The 13779-nt window shown below is 33.8% G+C and overlaps 1 protein-coding gene across 3 annotated transcripts in view; it reads right to left on the minus strand.

The window, feature by feature from the left end:
- Nucleotides 1-13779, minus strand: part of NCAPG2 (non-SMC condensin II complex subunit G2) — a 56103-nt gene that overhangs the window by 17460 nt on the left and 24864 nt on the right. For all 3 annotated transcript variants that reach the window (XR_005817225.1, XM_040548579.1, XM_040548578.1), the window contains exons 14-27: nucleotides 12247-12469; nucleotides 11033-11148; nucleotides 10390-10563; nucleotides 9100-9170; nucleotides 8669-8822; nucleotides 8322-8495; nucleotides 7713-7829; nucleotides 7451-7594; nucleotides 5647-5746; nucleotides 4583-4767; nucleotides 3677-3820; nucleotides 3014-3117; nucleotides 1014-1111; nucleotides 503-605 (exon numbers count right to left, since the gene is read on the minus strand). Coding sequence is in view for 2 of the 3 variants with exons in the window: in XM_040548579.1 (XP_040404513.1) it covers nucleotides 503-605; nucleotides 1014-1111; nucleotides 3014-3117; nucleotides 3677-3820; nucleotides 4583-4767; nucleotides 5647-5746; nucleotides 7451-7594; nucleotides 7713-7829; nucleotides 8322-8495; nucleotides 8669-8822; nucleotides 9100-9170; nucleotides 10390-10563; nucleotides 11033-11148; nucleotides 12247-12469 (1907 nt within the window). In the remaining variant the exon portion in view is untranslated. The remainder of the gene's footprint in view (nucleotides 1-502; nucleotides 606-1013; nucleotides 1112-3013; nucleotides 3118-3676; nucleotides 3821-4582; nucleotides 4768-5646; nucleotides 5747-7450; nucleotides 7595-7712; nucleotides 7830-8321; nucleotides 8496-8668; nucleotides 8823-9099; nucleotides 9171-10389; nucleotides 10564-11032; nucleotides 11149-12246; nucleotides 12470-13779) is intronic.

Consider the following 13779-nt stretch of genomic DNA (forward strand, 5'->3'; position numbering starts at 1 on the left):
AAATCTAAAAGTCAACCACACGTGAAACAGAAATCTTAAAAATGACCAAAATAAAATCAACTGTGGAAAGTTCTGAAAGTCACTGTTATATTCACTTAAATTTTTAACATCTGCGTACGTGTTCATTGATACACCTAATACCAAGATCCATGAGAAAAATCTTCTAATAGTAAGAAACTTAAGAAAATACTTGGTTTGTCCTACACTTGCTGAAAACAGAACTGAATTTCTGAGTACTGCAGTGTAACAGGATTAAGTCATAATGCATTCAAATTAAAAGCAAAAAAAAAAAATCCACCCCAAAATATGTAAAGATTACAATCACAGCAAATGTATGGGCAGGAAATTTAATACTGTGCTGAGCTCAGTATCTCAAGATTTTTACCCACTGTTTTAAACCTTGCAATCATTCAGAATGCTCGAACTGTATTATCTAAGTACAGAACACAGCCATTTACTGCAGAAAGGAGAGTTTAGCGTTCATTTCCCATAGCACATTTACCTTTCTGTATTTCTAGATTCTTCTGTGGCAGTTTCCTTGTATGTTATCAGCTTTCTTTGAATGACAGGTGCAACATCCTTTAGAAGCGAAGCTCTGTGCTTACCTATTTGAAATATGATTATGTTGAAAAGTTGGACAAAAACAATGCTTTATCAAAAAATAAACTTGCGTATTTTCATAGACTATCTTTTTAACACAAAAGATTCTGTAATTAAAGATTAGATATGACATAAGATTTTCACTGCCCTGGACTAATTACTGTGTCTTTCAGCAAACCAGAATATGGAGGTGGACCATATGAGTTAGCAGATAGTTGTATTTTTAAATTCACTGCAAAGATTGAAAGTCCAAAGCTTAACAACATCATGTACAAGTGATATGTCCTTAAATTCTCTAGAAAAATGGTAACTTAACAGGATGAGGAAAAGTGCCTGTTGAACTTTATAAGAATTTGGCTTTTAAAAAGTAGCATAGCAGAAAAAAAATACTGTACAAAAACAGTTCGACTGACCTTTAATTATAACCACAATGCAGACCATAGCTGTAAGACTAAATATCTCTTCAATTTCTTTGGAGAGAATGCATTCCATTAATTCATTTAAAAATGACCTAAGGAAAAAATAAAGGAAATATACTTTATAAATAATGTTTCCTTCAAAACAGAACAGAACAACAAGCTTGTGATTATGTTACCCTGCCACCATAGTTTCAAAGATACCATGCAGGACAAAGGATATTTATTGGGTGACTGAAAATTATATGCTTCCTCTGAAACTATGAGAATATTTGAGTTAGCAGAATGGTAAATTGTTTGGGAAGAAAATAAAGTTTGTACACAGAATAAGTAGTTTTTATGAGAAATGAAGAGCTCGTGGAGTACTTTAGGAAGGATAATCTGAAAAAGGTACTAGATTTACTGGAATTTAACTTATGCAATTTGTAGTGAAGTTTCTAATTTCAATTTCTACTGAAGTTTAAAATATATTTATATGGCTCCAGTGTATTATTAGTAACAACTCAAGCCCTTAAATCTATTTCTATTTGTAGCTTAATTAGAACCTGGAGTTCAGTTAATATTTTAGTCTAAAATGTGTATGTCATAAAAACAAAATGGAAATGTTTCCAATTCAAAAAGCAGCACTGAAGAATGTTTATAGCTGAATATAGCCCTGAAACACTTTCCAACTACATTTTAGATATCAAAAGCATGGACACACTAACAACTTTTCATTGTGAAGTCTGAGATAAATACTAACAATACGATCAAATGTTAAGATGCAGAAAAGCATCTTAAGATATGCACTTTTAGCAAGAGATAATAGTATTACCAGGAAACTTTAGTAATATTTTGAGAGAATATATTAAGAAAAATGAAAGAAGGGAGTCAAGAAAGAGGTCTGTTTCTCTAGTCAAATGCAACGGTGAACATTTTCAAGACAGTTTCAAATTTAATGGCTCTTCCTTTTAGTATTTCAGCACAATAGAACCCTGAAGTATGTTGTTAACAAAAGAACCAACCCTCCACTAATGATTCAGTGAATAAAACTTTGAAGCGATGTTTGAGCTTCTACAAAGATCACAGAACGATGACACCTCTTTAAGCTCTGAAATCAGTATTCATGAAGCTCCTTGTGTATTGTATTAGCTTTATTATATCCTTGTGGAATAAACTGACCAAGTGTCAATTCCATTTCATATCACGCTTAAATTGCTGACTGATAGAATTCTGCCTGGAGTTTTGACTTTGTTACCACAATGTTTACTTTAGTAAGCACAGTCTTTAGTTCCATGAAGGAACTTTGTAATAATATTAACCTGTAATAAGACACTGCAGAGACAGCACAGCTGTCTCCCCACCGTCACCACAGAAGTCACAACAGCCTACAAGCAGAGATAAAATATTTCAGAACAAGAAGCTATTTCCAAATACACATATATGAGACAAGTAATTGGTTCCTACAGAGTTTCCTACTAAAGAAAAGGACATTCAACTAACTGTCAAATATTGCTAAGTGACAATATTATCACTGGTAGGGGGATTGAGATTAAAATTAAAAGTTTTAAATTAAAATTAGAAATTAAAATTAAAAGTAACTGAAATTAAAAGTACAAAAGATTGACTCATTAGTAACTGAAAGCATAACTGGCACTGCAGAACCTGGTACAAAATGATTGCATGTTCACGAATTACAAGTTTGCACCAGATTCTGTAATGTCAAAGGCTTTTGCATTGGCACAGAAAGGTAATGAACAGTCTCGTACGTAACTGTTTGAAGTAAAAAACAAGAACAAACAAACAAAAAAACACACAAAACACCAAAACATCCCCTCTCCCCCAGTCAGTATCTACAAGCATTATGTCCAGAGAAAGAGGTTGTGGTCATGCAGATGAATTTAATAAGCATCCAGTTCCTCAAAATTTATTTGAATTTAGAAATTAAAACTTTACCCAAAAAATAAATTATTCTACATTATTAACAACCTTGGACAAATTCATTGAGAAACATTTACCTGACCACATTAACTGTCTTCATAATTATGGTCATTAAACTGCTTGAAAGAGGTGGAAGGTCTGAAACAGTCTTCGGTATAGTTAAGTCTCTTTCACTGGAAGCCTAAAAAATGAAAATCATCAACACCTGTAAATTAAGAAGTATATGTGTGCAGAAAATATCCTGGCAAGTCTATACTTCAGTGATTATGCTAACCAAGACATCCTTAAATAATTAATGTTCACATGTATTCTTTGAACACCCTTAAACTAAAAAATGTGTACAGTCCAAATTAACAAAACGATTTTAAATTAGAACGGCTAAAACTAAAACAAATAAACAGCATTTGTACCAAGGGAAATATTTATTACTAGTTACTATTTGTAAAGGCATAGCACACTAAACAGAAATTAATATCTTTTTTGTCTCCAAGTTTAAGTATGTATACATCATTTCTAAATATAACCTAGATGACAGCAATTCTCTGATTCCCTGTGTTAGGTCTTTTTGGTATCAGGTTCTGGACAGTATGACTATGGTAAAGTTTCCTGTTTGTTCCATGCCAAAACACACATAATCATCATCTGCAGTAGAAAAATCACACTTTCTGAATGCAGCTCTATTATTCTAACATTAAGTTTAAGAAGGAGTCAGTGTAAAATAGAGTCAGCATTAACTTTACCTTCTGTAGCACGTAATTTATCTCTGCTACTATTGCATCTAGGAGAGTAGAGAGCACACCTTGGTGAACTTCTGGGCAAGACGAACGCCAGTACTGGACTGCATATATGAATTCTCCAAGAGGCATTTGAATAGAGCGAATTAACTAAAACAGAAGAAAAACTGCTGTTTGAGATTGCTTGAGTATAATTAAAATATTTCAGCAAACTGTTTTCTGCAAAGTGCAGATCACACCTTGAAAGCTACTGTGGTATTTTATTCACCAGGGATCAGAGAGGAAATCAGCAACGTGGGAAAGTTTACTCATAAGTTTGGAAGAAACAAACAAAACAATGGTTGAATCAAAAAAGAACTTTTTTTCAGAAGTCCCGGAGAGCAGATCATCGCATTTTCCAGTTATCCACCTGTCTGACTACTATCTAGTCTCTGTTAAAAAATATAAAAAGCTAACGTTTCTGTGAAGATAGGACAGTCAGAAGAACTCTGGGACATTGTCCATATATTGAAGCTGATGTATGCTGAAACAAATAAAAATATAGCTATAATTTCTTCTCTCCCCCAAGATCATAACATATATAATTGAATTCTTTGCTCTGGATTGAGAAAAATCATTTTCTTTGCATATAAGTTTAATAATCTATGAGTACTAGGCTAGTTCAAGATCAGTTGTAACAGAACGCCTTGTTCTTTATTTTACTAGTTTTTCCGTTGCTACAAGACCAATAACAGTTAAAAAAATCCATTGGAAATGAGGAAACCAAGAATAATGTTAGAAAAAAATAACCAAAAATTTATTCAGATGTTGAATGGGACAATAACCTCAAAGTAACTAAGTGTAACACCACTTCACATTCGAGTAAAAAGTACGAATTCGTCTACACATAGGTAGACATTTTAAGCATAATACCTGAATCCCTTCTTCCGGCTGTTTCTCGAGTCTGCATGAGACACATTCTAAAACTTTCTGGAAGACAGTCTGTACAGCATGGAGAGGACTTTCCACTTCATGTGTCTCAGTGTTTTGAGTCAAAGAAGCTTCAGTAATTTCTTTTAGAACACAGAGTAACACTGGAGTACAAAAGCCACCTCTCTCTAAAGAGATCCACAATATGAAAATTGTAATGAGATACCATGTACAAGCTCAGAATGAAAACTGTTACATACCATAAACAGCTATAGTTTCCAAGCCTAGACAACACATTTAGTTTCTGAGCACCTTCAGCTGAAATTTTCATACAGTTCAATCAATATTTCAAGTATAAATCCAGTGTCCCTTCCAAAAATTCTTGAAGCATAAAGATTGTAGATTTCTTCAGGAGCTAAACTTTAATTCTGTCCTTACTGTCAACATAACTTTCCAAATGTGAGCCAAATTTAAATAGTGTTACAATGTTGTCTCTTAAGACATACTGATACTAATTTTGTTATACACATAGAATCACTGAATGGTTTGGGTTGGAAGGGACATTAAAGATAACTAATTCCAATGCCCCTGCCATGGGCACGGACATGTCCCACCAGACCAGGCTGCCGAAAGCCCCATCCAGCCTGGCCTTTATTTTTAACATTATATATATATATATATATATATATATATATATATATATATATATATAAAAATAATGTGTGTGTATATATATATATATATGTGTGTGTGTGTGTGTGTGTATATATATATATATAAAAATAACGTGTATATGTATATAATCTGTATTTCAAATAACAGTAACTGGAATGTAACAGCAAGTAAGAAACATTAGTTATCAACAATATCACGACTCTGGACTGCTTCTCTGCTTGTATTCCATTTTCTGAAAAGCTGCTGTTACTTCTGACCATATTATCAATGCTAGCATAATCTGTAAATACCATGTTTTGAGAAACAGACTCCAAAAAGCAACAGAGCTGTCAATACAAAAAAAGTCATCTAAGCATGTATAGAGATGTTGACATTAGCACAAAATATTGTACCTGTTTGTATAACTGCAAGTGCTATATCTAAAAGGTATGCTTGAAATTTAAGATTTCCAAGGCCAACCATTATTAGATCTTTACACACTGTCAGGTAGTCCTGGAAAAGAGATGCAAAAATGTATCAGAAAAAAAAAATATATATATATATACATATTTAAAGCAACAGTTCAGTATTAGCAAAAAGTAGTAAAAATATCAAATCAAAGGAATCGTTTAATTATCTTTTACATATTGAAGTTAGATAAGGGATGGGTTGGGGGAAAGTCTTCAAAAAAATCTTCACAGTACTAAGAATTTTCTGAGACGTTATGTTGGATTAACATGTATAAATTTGTAGGTGTTTATCCATTTTCACTTTCCCATTGCAGAAGACAAAAAATAATACATATATTAAGAATTCCTGCCTCACAGGACATCAGCTTTTCCTCAACAGAGTACATAGTTCCACAGTCCAGCAGAATAAGCATCTGTCTATCCTTCCTTGAAGGTAAAAATACTACTTAGTGGACAAATATACTTAAAAATGCAAGTGATGGGATCCAGTGGTAAATGCGCTACTGCACAAGGTTATTATATAGGTATAAAAATCCTGGTATATATTTTTATGTTCTGGGACACTCTTATGTATGGATAGGAATACAGAAGTAGCATCATCTCCATTTTTGACACCAGCTGTAACACGTAAAAGGTTAAATTCAGTGTACGAGAACAGACAAGTGCTATAGTTAAAGAATACATCCCTTTGTTTCTTGTTTCCATTTTTAACACAATTCCATGTTCTCGAATAAATTTGAAAGTAATTCAGAGTAGGTGCACCAGATATGTTCTCAACCTTTGAAAAGCAGGAGTTCCAAAGAGTGTTCCAAACACTTTGCTCTTTCCTCCAAAGAAAAATGTTTCTCAAAAGGCAGGAAAATCCTCTGTCTTTTTCACTCAGGCTCTAGATCAGAGGCACTGATACGAAGCATTTACCCAGGCACATTATGACCTCTCTACCTATCTTGAATTGCAAAATTAAAAAGGGCATAGTAAAAGGGCATTTTCCTGCGTAGACACACACCTGTTACACACTAAGACTAGAATACTAATGCAGACAGCATAGAGAATTTCTAAGCAGCCTACGTTTAGGTTAGTTGAGTCATTCAAGGACATAGATTGCAATTAAAGTTAGTCCAAATCTTTCCCTTGATCAAAATCTGCAAAGACCCATAGCTCAATGGTAAAATCCACATTGGGTTAAGTGATACATCAGGGAAATATAACAAGACAATTCAAAACTAGCTTAAGCATTATCTAATCAAATGCTTTCTGTGAAGGGTAAATGAAGATAAGGGATACAGGACACTCTCAGGAGACAATAAGCCTGTGGGATGATCCAAAGCCCCTTCTTTGTCCCTAGGAATTGAAGGAACACTGATAGCAGTACTAAAGGAAAAAGAAAAATCTTGGCACCAAGAATAACTGAGTAACAATGGTTTGGTAATTCCAAATGACATGAAAAGACATGCTGGAATGAGACAATACAGTCTCAACAAATTCGCAGTCTAAACAGAATGACCCTCCAATGAGTCCCTGCCCATGACAGCAAGTGCAAAATTTAGGAAGGAAGGAAGGAAGAAACAAGCAAGCAAATATCATTAGGTTTAGATCCTGTCTCTCACAATCACACCACCTTCCCCACACTCTAAGTCATCTTCTGTTGTGATCCAAAAACTCCACTGTATTATGCTTGCAAACATAAAATTGCCACATATACAACTTACAAATCAAGCTGTTGCCAATCCAATAAGAGACCTCTAACCTGGATAATTAATTGAGAAACATTACTCTGTTTTGAAATGCCGTCCTCTTGATCAGTTGCTAGCAAAAAAGGTACAACTTGACTTTCTATCCAATCACCTGCCTCCTTCAGAATTGACAGGTAATCTTTTCCTTCTTCAGAAAACTGGAAAAAATAAACAAAACACAATACAATTTTACCATTTGTCTAATTTCAATTCTTTTGGAATTTCCTTATCCTGTCAGCTGTAACTCCAGCTTATTCCGAAAAGATATAACCGTACCTTGTTTTGAAGATGAATACTCAACCTGCAACATAGGCTGAAGGCTCTTAAGCTAGTTGCTTGATTGCAGCTAACAGAACTTGTATTGGTTGCTTTCAGAATTGAGTCAAGAACTTCCTGAAATATTACAGTTTACATTAGATTTTCTAGAAAGTCCTTTCAAACGTTTCTTCTCTTTTTCTCAACAGTTTTAAACAAAATATTTTAAAATAAGAAAAATAAGAAAAAAACAAACACAATAAAATGAAAAGGCATAATTTCAATTACTTTCATTTTGCAACATCAGAACAGATTTTCAGACTATTCCATACATTGCAAAAGTCAGGTCCCTTAAAAATGCTCAACACTAGATCTTAAAAATTGGAGACACCTAAAAATGATAAGGCAGTTAAAATCTGCCACCTATAAACAATTTTGAACTAATGTACTTCTAGTTTCAAATATTTGTCTGAAGTACAAATAAAAAGGAAAACCTTTTTATAAAGCAGAAGAAGGTACAAATGAAGCTTATTTATTTATTCTTGCAGACCTTTAACTTGAGTAAGGCAATATACGATATGATATGAAGCACCCTTTTATAAGCATTCTTTATGGTAAGGACGATAATACCTTTGCAGCTCTCAAAATTTTGAAAAGCTGGCTCAGCTTCTTTTTAGGTGCAGAGAGTAGGCAACCACGATTAACAGGATGAGTCAGTAAATATTCAATGTAATCAAGCGCTAACTCTGGCTTTGATTCCTGTGTTACATTGATACGTACTCGTCGTTCAGATGTTTTAAGGCTCTAAATGAGAATGAAGCACAAAACCGGTACAATAACGTTAGTATTTTACTTTACAACTAATTCCAAAGGAGGAAAACATAGCATTGAAGAAGCTCTTTCTTAAGAAGCAAAACAAACAAACAAAAATGCACAGTGAATTTATGTATTCTTATAATTCCTTGATGTATGCACACCTTTCTCGGGGTTAGCACGTCTGACAACCAATCACAGGCTAATTCCATTATACGTCCCACTTGTCCCCAGTGACACATGCAGTCTATCAGGGTAGAGTATTTGCTTTGGTCAGCTCCACTGTCAATATTTCTGAGTTTGGAGATCACACCACAGCTTAGAAGAAGGAAAGGGAAAAAAAAAAAAAAAGGAAAAAGATGTTAGCTTTACATCCATTAGTGCAGAAATAATTCAAAGATAATCAACCAATATAACACCAAAAAAACATTCAACAATAGCTCAAAGACATACCACATAGATTTTACTAACTCCGCAAATTTATTTAGTGGATTAATTTATCCACACAATCATTTCACATGTCAGCTTGTGAAAAATTAACAAAACAGTCAACAAGAGAGTTCTCGTCATCACATATTGGATGTAAAGATAGTACCTGAAAGTAGGAATAGCAGCAGGGGGCATAAAGGATGCCAGAATAACCAATGGAGTCATGCAACGGTCATCCTATAATAAAAAAAAGGGTATGATATGATGTACGTGTACTGTCACACATGGAAAAATAAAGAGAGTACTCATTATGATTAAATTATCTCAAACTGAAGATTTTCTTCTTTTCATTATAAATGGAAGTGGAAAAAAAAATCCTAACAACACATGGCTCACAATCTGAAACTTCTGATTCATATTGTTGGAGGTCAATTACCAACTATTTTATCATTTAGCTTTCCGACAAACTATTAGAACAACCACCAAGAATTATGGCTCCATTAGATTATATTCCATTGCAAAAGAAATAACAGCTCTAGCTTACATTTTCCAAGAAGCAGCTGTTATTTAATTTCACAATTATGACACCACCTAACTCTTCTCAAGTAACTAGTGCCTCAAACAAGTATTCATGCCAATCAGAAATTTTTTAAAGGCTGCTTTTAAAAAAAAGGGTGCTTAAATAGTAATAGTAATGTAGAAATACACTACAGGTTGTTACAGCACATCATAATACAAAGTATAGACCTCTACATAGTCTCAATTACATTACATAAAAGCCAATCTATGTGAGAAACTTTTCAAAAATAATATATCTGTTGTCCAGGCTTTATGAATACAATCAAATGAAATTATTACCTATTTAGACATTTCAAGAGCTGAAACCTTTTAAAGACGATTTTTAAAAATAATATGTTAAAAAAATATATCTAGCTTTTCAGGAAAGAGACATTTCACTTCAATCTGTAGTCTTTTAGAAAATAAGCCCCTGATGATGAGTCTTTTTGGATCCAAGCTGCTTACTCACTGTAAGAACATCAAAGTCAAGAGGTCACTTGCTAAAGCTGGATATCTTGTCTGCTCATCAGAACCTATCAAGAGGGATGTTACATCCTCCACCAAAAAAGATTTGTAATGTCTTTGACAACTTCCAAATGCTTTCAGGGTAGAAAGATATTTGGTCTATCTGTACTGCAGAATATTATGTAGAAATGAACTGCATTCCACTCCCCTATTATCTAAAACTGACTTGAATGCTATTAAGTATAACAACCAGCATTACTCAGTATACTTCACTGCAAAAGCCATAGACAAAAAAAAAAAAAAAAAAAAAAGACTTCCACTAGACAAGGCTTCCAAATGCACTACAGGGTGCAGAAGATGATATTGTCCAATGTCAAAATATCCCAGCCTGAAGAATAGCACAAGAACAATTAAATCTATCAAGGAGACTTACCTTAAATACTTTTAAATACTCAGGAAGTACAGAAGCAAATTTTCTGATGGCATAATCTTTGGCATCTTCATTGTGATCTAGTGCTTTGCGAATACTTCTCCAGAGAATCACTGTAATCTCCAATAAACTGGCCATGCAAGCCACATCATTTATTGATAACACATCATTCAACACCTGAAATAAAAACACTTAGATGATGTTACCTATTATATACTAAAATACAAATTTGTTAAAATAACGTTTCAAAACCATTGAAAATCCTTGTATTCATTTCACAAAGGTGTGGCATTTATTGCAAAATATCAACTCCATGATTCATTCATAACCTCTAACTCCATTCATCTTACTACATTATTTTTTTGTGAAAATATTTAATTGCAAAATCTAGCAAACTTATTTTAAATAGTGGAATTAGAGAAATATTCAAGTATGCTCCACATTCCTTCTATCTTATTCTACATACATCACCAAGTTTCTCTTTTTGCAGGGCATGAAATGCCATGATAGTGGTTTTCCCCTTCTAATTCCACAGATGTTCAATTGCTTTCCTTCAGATTTCTGTCATATCATTAACTGCCTGTATCTGAAATTAAGCACCACAGAGAAAAGATACCAGAACTTATCATAAAATGGACTTTCTTACGCTTATGTTCTCCTTCTCAGTTTCTTCATCTTCGTCATCATCATCATGAAGACTCTCTTTCGTTGCTTTCTGGATGCAGGCATTTAAGCAGCGCCGAATTGTTAACATCAGTTTAGCTACATTTAAGTATAAGTAGAATAAATGAGACCTTTACTATTTCTTAAGAAAGTTGTTAGTAAATGCTTCTAAGTACAATGCTAGATTCTGAAAAGCAGACAACAGAACCAGGAATAGCTGGAAAAAAAATATCAAATTTCCTGGTAAATGAAAATGGAAAAATGGACAAATGTTTTATATAGTCAAATATGAAGAAATGGCAACATTATCACGAGGTTCTTCAATTTCATTGTTAAAAATGTCTACTCAAAAAAAAGTCAAATCAGGATCAGGGAAAGCTCCTACAACTCCTACATTCATCTGGCAGAGCTATTAATTTAATGAATGACGTCTAATACCACATTTCTTCCAATGTACATTCCAGTTACTTATGAAAGACGCAGTAGCCAAACGATTGCACTGCTTAATGCGGATCTCATCTTTAGATCTAAGTGAAAGGGTTATGCTCACCCTGGTGAAAGCACGACTAGTTGAAATACCCTAACACAGTATTTCAAAAGTACCTTACTACAGTAACATGATCAGTCAAGGGGCAATGGCTTCTTCATTTTACCCAAGTCACTCCATGCTGACTACTTTGTTTTTATAGCATCAAAATTCATCTGAAACATTTTTTTCCCCAATCTCACTTGGTTCAATCACACTTTTATAAATTGCAGCTTTACTCTCTACAGTACATATATTTGTCACTGAAAGCCTTAGACTACCAGATTATCAGCCAAATATTTCTCACTTCCTATAGAAGCTTCCACATAGAGATCCCTACTTCACTATTTTTGCATGATAAATAAATATTGATTTAGACAATTTTACAGTATGTTGAAGGAGAAATGGAAAGAGACACCAAATAACAATATTGGCTATGAGTATAGTACAGCATTGAAGAGCAAAAACAAAAAAAATTACTGTTGAAAAAGCATACAACAGTTGTCATCAGAGCTTATTGCTGGTGTCAAAAAACAAGAAGACCCACAAACTAATATACTAAACCCAAAAAGATCTACCAACAATGCACCAGTGTGAGAGAGAAAATTTAAAAAGCAATTACATTGTGTGATTTTGGTATTTCCGAAGACTTAAAACGGCTTGTGCCTTACCTATATTGGTGGGGGCAGTATATTCATAAGCATATTGATAGAACTTTCTAGCTGCTGCCGAATTCATCTGGATTAAAGTAACACAGCGCTCACACCACACATCCTCAGGCTGGTTAACGGGGAAGAAAGAGTTGAATAAGAGGTTCACTATGCGTCGCGACACAGGCCGTGAATCAACTTCAAGGCGAGCCAGAAGATGCTCCATAGGACAGATTTTCCAAAACTTTAAAAAATGAGAAAAGACATTAAAGTAACTGGAAAAAGGAAAAAAAAATCACATTTACTGTTGGCCGCATCAAAAGTCTCAACAAATATGAATAGCATTTACCAGAAAAGCATGAGCATTTTTACCAAAATACCAGGATGTACTTCAAGTCGTGTAGTGCTTCAGCACTGCTACTTTATCGTTCTGATGCTCTTCTAAACCTCCTGGTACCTTTGACAGACCAGTAAAATTCTAGTTCAGGCAATTCCAGCTCAACACAACTGAAAAGCTAATTGAGTTCCACACGTATAGGAAGGAATTATTTACTCTAAAAGGATATCACCACAAAAGACAATTATTTGTCATTAATACGCCATGTTTTGTATTCTCAGCATGGAACAAAGTAGGACCAAAGGACTTTAAAGTTTGTCATGCTCCCTAGAAACCTGTATAAAGCAAGACCCTTTCCAAATGTATCTCAAATGTTCACTGCATCCCACCATTAGCAGAGTTCTAGCTTATTGGTAAAGCAGTAATTGAAGGCTATGAAATTCAGAAAGAACAAACAACTTGTTATGCAAGCAGTAACACTACTCACATTTGCCACTTTTGTGAAAATATCTTGAATTAGTTATGCTGTGCACTTCCAGATAAAAAAAGACGACCAAAGAAACCTCCCTAAAACCACAATTTAGGATTTTTTGGCAGTGAAAAATATTATTTTACTCTTGAGTAAAAATAGCTGCAACAGCTAATTCCCTTGGGATTCCTAACTATGGGCATTTCTACTAGAATTACCATAAAAAGAAAGTGCTTGGAATACACACTGAAGTAACCTCAGGACTTAAGAGAGATGTACATTACAGGTTTTAAATAAATAGCAAGTTAGTGACAAAACAAACACTGTATTTTTTTTAACACACAAACCTGTTTTTTTTTTTTTTTTTTTTTTTTTTTTTTTTTACAAGATACGAATCTTTTACTATGTAAAAACAAAGCAGAGTGGATGGAAGTTTTCCAATATGCCTAAAGAACAAATAACGGCTAAAAAAGTCCCTAAGAACTTTACACCTGCAGTTGCAAATTATCTTTTTCCTCTGTATTTTATGGCATATTCAAAGTAAGGAAAGCCAAAAAGACTGTTTGCTTGAACTTTCACACTGAATGACAGATAACTTTCAAACACGAATTTCTCATACATTTAACAGAGGCACAAACCTTGCTTTCCGTGTTTTTAAAAGACTACACACAAAGCAACAACATTAAAATATTATTTAGGGCATTGTTGAGATTGAATAAAACTTTTAAAAAATTAAGCTTGTTTATAT

This window comes from Cygnus olor, chromosome 2, assembly GCF_009769625.2.
Source record: "Cygnus olor isolate bCygOlo1 chromosome 2, bCygOlo1.pri.v2, whole genome shotgun sequence".
NCBI lineage: Eukaryota > Metazoa > Chordata > Aves > Anseriformes > Anatidae > Cygnus > Cygnus olor.